The 6,000-nt window shown below is 41.4% G+C and overlaps 1 protein-coding gene across 1 annotated transcript in view; it reads left to right on the top strand.

Moving 5' to 3' along the window:
* Positions 1–6,000, top strand: part of STARD9 (StAR-related lipid transfer (START) domain containing 9) — an 85,362-nt gene continuing 79,362 nt past the window's right edge. Inside the window, exons 1-3 of the mRNA XM_009997763.1 lie at positions 1–68; positions 2,498–2,567; positions 5,442–5,558. Of these exons, the coding sequence (XP_009996065.1) occupies positions 1–68; positions 2,498–2,567; positions 5,442–5,558 (255 nt within the window). The remainder of the gene's footprint in view (positions 69–2,497; positions 2,568–5,441; positions 5,559–6,000) is intronic.

The following is a 6,000-nucleotide window of genomic DNA, read 5'->3' as shown; positions in this document are numbered from 1 at the left end:
ATGAATCTGCAGCCAGAGAAAGGGGAAACTTTAGTTCATTCCCTGTTTGCTGGTGACTTTCTTGTCATGTGAGTCTTGAACAAAGCTACTTGACTGCTGCATAGAGCTTTTTTGTCTGTGTAGTGAGGAAATATTACCCTGTGGCAAAAAGGTGGGACAGTAATTTTATTTTCCGTTGTTTGTATTTTACTGTCTTTATATTTCCTGGAAGGATTACAGAGAGGTTGTCCGAGCAGCCAGGGATCAGGTTAGGAGAGCCAAATCCCTGCTAGAATTAAATCCTGCCAGGGATGTTAAAAGCAATAAGAAAAGCTTCTTTAGGTATGTTGGGAGAAAAGGACTTCCCAGGAGAGTGTAGGCCCTCTCCTGAAGGAAAAGGGCAAGGTAGCAACACAGAATATTGAGAAGGCTGAGGTCCTCAATGACTTCTTTGCTTCAGTCTTCTCTGGCATGTGCTCCAACCTGAACACAAAGGCCACAGAAGGTGAAAGCAGGGACTGGAAGAGTGAGTTACCCTTCAGCGTAGGTGTAGAGCAGGTTCGTGACCATCTAAAGAACCTGAAGGTGCATAAATCTATGGGACCTGATGGGATTCACCCACAGGTCTTGAGGGAGCTGGCAGATGCAGTGGCTAAGCCTCTCTCCATCATATTTGAGAGGTCATGGTGGTCTGGTGAGGTTCCTGCTGGTTGGAAAAAAGGAAACATAGCCCCTTTTTAAAAAGGGGAAAAAGGAAGACCCAGGGAACTACAGGCCGGTCAGTCTCAGCTCTGTGCCTGGCAAGGTCATGGGGCAGATCCTCCTGGAAAGTCTGCTAAGGCTCATGGAAAATAAAGACGTGATTGGTCACAGCCAACATGGCTTCACTAAGGGCAAGTCAAGCCTGAACAATCTGGTGGCCTTCTACAACAAGGCTACAGAGATGGTGGATGGTGGCAGAGCAACTGATGTCATCTGCCTGGATTTGTGCAAAGTGTTTGACACTGTCCCACATGGCATCCTGGTCTCCAAACTGACAAGGCATGGATTTGGCAGATGGACCACTCGGTGGATAAGAGATTGGCTGGATGGCTGCACCCAGAGAGTTGTGGTCAATGGCTCAGTGTCCAAATGGAGGCAGGTGATGAGTGGTGTTCCTCAAGGGGTCAGTACTGGGACCAGGGCTGTTTAACATTTTTGTAGTTCCTTTCAAGTACTGGAAGGCCACTGTAAGGTCTCCCCAGAGCCTTCTCTTCTCCAGGCTGAACAGCCCCATCTCCCTCAGCCTGTCTTCATAGCAGAGGTGCTCCAGCCCTTTGACCATCTTCATGCCCCTTCTCTGGACCCTTTCCAACAGCTCCATTGTCTTTCCTATGCTGAGGGCCCCTGAACTGTACACAGAACTCCAGGTGAGGTCTCACCAGAGCAGAGCAGAGGGGCAGAATCCCCTCCCTGACCCTGCTGGCCACATTTCTTTTGATGCAGCCCAGGATGCAGTTGCTGTCTGGGCTCCAGCTCACACTGGCAGCTCATGTCAAACTTCTCATCAACTATCACCCCCAAGTCCTTCTCCTCAGGGCTGCCCTCCAGCCATTCTCCCCTCAGCCTGTATTTGTGCCTGGGGTTGTGCTGACCCAGGTGCAGGACCTTCCACTTGGGCTTGTTGAACTTCATGAGGTTGGCACTGGCCCATCTCTCCAGCCTGTCAAGGTCCCTCAGGGTGGCATCCCTTCCCGCTAGGGTGTCAACCACACCACACAGCTTGGTATCATCAGCAAATAAATAAGAGCATCCTTAACTTCAAGTAGATATCATGCTGTCAGCCCACAAGTAAGGTTTACGCTGGGTTTATGTCATTGTTTTCTTTGCTTGGACTACATGCTTTTTTCATTCTTGTTTAATATGATTCACCTTTGGAAGTAGGAGGTGGCTGTAGGAGCCAGTCATAGCTGTGTTCATTGGGAGTTTTATGCAAACAGTAAATATAATAATAATGTGGTTCTTTGCTCTTATGGAACAGTCCTGTCTACTACATTTCAGGATAAGTTTTGTTTTGCCAAGAGTACTTTTTTGGGGACTACAACAAACACTTTGGAGTATGTGGTAAAAATTTGGTGGTATGACTTGACAATGCTTGTGGCTCACAGGTCTGGGACATGGGTCTGTTCTCCACAAAGCACAGCCAGTCTACCCGTGCTCCACTGCACTTCCTTGTAAGCATAATTTAAACCAACAACTCTTAGTTTGAAATAAAATTCTGACAAAGTATTTAGGACAATCACTTTGGAACTGTTTAATGACCACAGTCCTGTTTTGTTATTTTACTATTGAGATACTTGGCTGCAGATTTGCAAATGCTGCTTCCTGTCAAAGAGTGTCTTATGAGTATCTGTTTTATAGCTCCTTCTGATTTGCAGTTTGTTAAAGTAAACACAAATTTCTGGAGTTTACAAATTTGACATCCTTTTTTCTGTGTCTTAATATTTTAAATGGATTTTTGAATGTGTTCTGTTTCCAGAGAGAGTGCAGAAGGAGGAAGAGTGATTGTAGAAGTTGACGGCAAAGTGGCAAAAGTCAGAAATATAAAGGTATGCTTTTTGTTGTAATCTGTTTCTCATATAAAGATGATGATATCCTCATGCTTTTCTATGTTTACTTGGCTATTGTGTCATTCTAATAGAAATATTAAGGCAGAAGTTTAAACAGCTCTAGAGTAATTGCAGCAAAAGTGTGTGTGCCAGGGTTTGTTTCAGTTTGAGTCTGTGGGTATTTTGTTGGTTGTTTTGTTTTTTTGTTTGGGGTTTTTTTTCCACATGGGATATAACATGTAGCTACATTTTCTGTATTTTGTATTTGTCAAAGCTGCTGCAATCTGACTGCATGCCATCATTCAAAGCTGTTAGTAAAATTGTTTATGATCTTGAGCTTATCTTGCTGTTACTAACATCTGGATAATTTCTTTCCCTGTGTCTCTCCTCCTCTCCTATTTGCACTCGGAGTGCAACTGACTTGCATGAAATAAAGCAAAAAGTATTTGGATACACTTCAGATCTTGGTAAAAGACCAAGAATTGTAAGAATAAAGTGAATGTAGCTGCCTTCATCTCAAAGCTCTGGAGCTGCTGTGCATGGGAACCAACTCTCTTGTTTTAGACTCTTGAACTACTTAAAGCTGCCACAGTCCTTCACTAAATTAATAGAATGGGAACAAACACATTTTATGTTGTCAAACATGTTTCTGCTTTAAAGGCAAATCAATGACATGTGGGATAACTGTGATTACTGTGGGGATCCTAGAAGATGGGTGCATTTTGTATTTCTTGCCTCCCTTTTCTTTATATTTATTCTGTGTTATTGGTTCAAGAGAAAAAATTTATTAGGTTTTGAGGATAAACAGTGGCAAAAATTGAAGTACAAGATTTAAACTATTTATCTAGTTTCAATTAAACTTATTTTTCTATTTACTGCAAGTGTTTTGTTTTTTTTTAATAAGAGGGAAAAATACTAGTGATATGAGAGGTCTCATGGATGTGAAATCACTTCTTTTCTGTATATCTCAATTTAAAAGCTGTATTTGCAGGGTCTGAGACTCACTACTTTCTCAAATAGATTTTCCCGATTCCTTTTTCTCTGTGTGCAATGCTGTCTGTTCTTGGTGGTTGTCCTCAAGAGGGCTGTGAGAATCTGGGCCTTGAGCCTGAACCACCCGACTGAGGCAGCCTCCCTGGCTCACAGGCGCCTCAGTGATGTGGTTGCCTAACTGGGTCCAGCTGAGCCTTTTTAGACCTAGAGTGGTTTTTCATTTTATATGTTTAAAGAGGCACTGTGGGCTGCCTTGGGATAGTGGGGAAACCACAGTGGTGAGGCAGACTGTGAGTAGAAGGATGAGAAGGGTTGTTTGGAGATGCAAGGGCTGGCTTGTGGATGTTTTCTGCCTTGGGTTTTCGTAATTGGTGAGTTTTTTTAAGAGAGTGAGTTTGCTTTGTGCATAAACTAAATTTAGACAGCCTTTGATTAATCCAATTTCATGTATAAATTAATGTTTATATACAAATGTTCATATTGTTGTATTGGGGGCAGGTGCGCTTTGTAGTTGAAAATCCTTCTTGCCAAAAGGCTGATTCACCCCTGTGACTATGGGCTGTTTTTCCTGAGGTAGAGGGGTATTTTTAAATATTTCTGCCTGTTGTGGCCAGAAGGCAGTACTCATGGCTGTGTTCTGCCTATCGCTGCAGAAAACCTAAGAAAATAAAAGGTAATTGCATAAAAATTTCTGAATCGCTATGAGGTGAAAATGTCATTATTGAAGATGATCAATAGGCTCCTTAGGATGGTAGTTCTACTGAAAGGAATCCTGGGTTGTGCTTAACTCAATGTGACAACTTTTAGAATCACGCCGAGTTTAAAATATAGAAAGCCTCCTTACTTCAAAGATAACAAAATTGGTTTTGTCCTCTTTCACTTTGCTTTCTTGGTTTAAAAAAACAAAACAAAACCACAAAACAAGCCTGTCAGATGGGCCTGTAAATTAATTTTCCCTGTAAACCTCACCTTTGGTAGTAGAGTTCAGTGCTTACAGTGCTCTTCATCCAGTAGTGTGGCAGACTGCACTGTCACCTCTTGCTACTGAGGCCATTAGTGAGGGAGTTTGTTTAGGTACTGAATTATAACAAACCTTTTTTTCTGCTTATGTTAATGCAAATGTCAAGGTTACAATAAAATTACTGATTAGGTCTAAATTACATGTGGGTGGTGTTAACTGTGTGTCATGTTATGACTCATTGCTCTCCTTGGATGAGTAGAACAAGGTGTAGTTCCTGTTTGTAAGTGTATCTGCTTTATTCACTTGGGCAAGATTATACAGAAAGACTTATATGTTTCCCTTAAAATTTTAGTCACAATTTCTGACTATTATGCTGGAAAGGCTTTGCTGCCATTCTTGTTAACTTATAAAGGTTAGGTTTGTAGTGCACAGTGCCAGTGCCAGAAGAATTAGCTTGCAACCATGACAAAGCAAAGGGGGAACAGAGGAAAAGACCTGCATTTTCTACTATGCAGTAAGAAGACTGTTTGTTTTTTTTTTTCTCACTTTGGCATAATTTCTGTGATGCACTTTTTTGGTGAAACTACAAAAATTACAGAAAAATATAAGAAGGTCTATAGAGCTTTTCTGCTAACAGATGTTGTGAAGGTTCACTACATTAGGTTTGTTGTATGTAGTCTGGAGGATCTTAGCTGTAGAAAACGACCCTTTAGAAAAAATTCTTCAGCAGGTGTGCCATGTACATCTCCTCCTCACTCTGAGCATCAAATAAAATATAATAAAGAGGATAAACCGTTTGCCATTCCTTTTCCACAATGCAGATCCTAGATAAAGTTCCTTTTAGTTTTTAAATGCGTACTTTTTGTTCAGCTTCAAAGTGAAGTGAATGGCCTTTCCATCTTTTTTCTTTCTGTTGTCAGGTTGACAGTAGGCTTAATGGCACTTGGGACTCTAGAGAAAGGACTGTGGCCTTCAGCTTTGATTACTGCTACTGGTCAGTTGATCCCGAAGATCCAAACTATGCATCTCAGGAAATGGTAAGTGATGCTGTCCTTCCTGGCTGAGTTCCCATCCTGTTTTGTCCTTTGTATTCACACCTACAGGAAGAGACTGAGATGTAGGATAAATAAAATTTCACTTGCTTTTCTGCATCTATCTTTATCCTGTTTTTTTTATAATGCCACATTACTAAATTCTTTTATCTTAAGTGGGAGCAGTAGGACTGCAAATCCCTTGTTCATCAACTGATGAACACACTTTCCTTATATCTGTCAACTCTGTTAAGCTAAAGTCCTCAGATGATCACAACTAATGATCACTACCAATCAGAATTTTGGAGGAGGGGAAGGGGAATCAGGTTCTAGAGAGGGAAAGTCTAGAAAGTGAAAGGAAGTGTCAAGGTGATGCTGCTGAAAGGATTAATGGTGAAGTAATGGCATATTTAACAGTAGTAAATTTTATTTACAGTGTATTGTTCTG

The sequence above is a fragment of the Chaetura pelagica genome, unplaced genomic scaffold, assembly GCF_000747805.2.
Source record: "Chaetura pelagica isolate M959 unplaced genomic scaffold, ChaPel_1.0 scaffold280, whole genome shotgun sequence".
In the NCBI taxonomy this organism is placed as follows: Eukaryota; Metazoa; Chordata; class Aves; order Apodiformes; family Apodidae; genus Chaetura; species Chaetura pelagica.
This window is presented reverse-complemented; position numbering and strand designations above follow the sequence as displayed.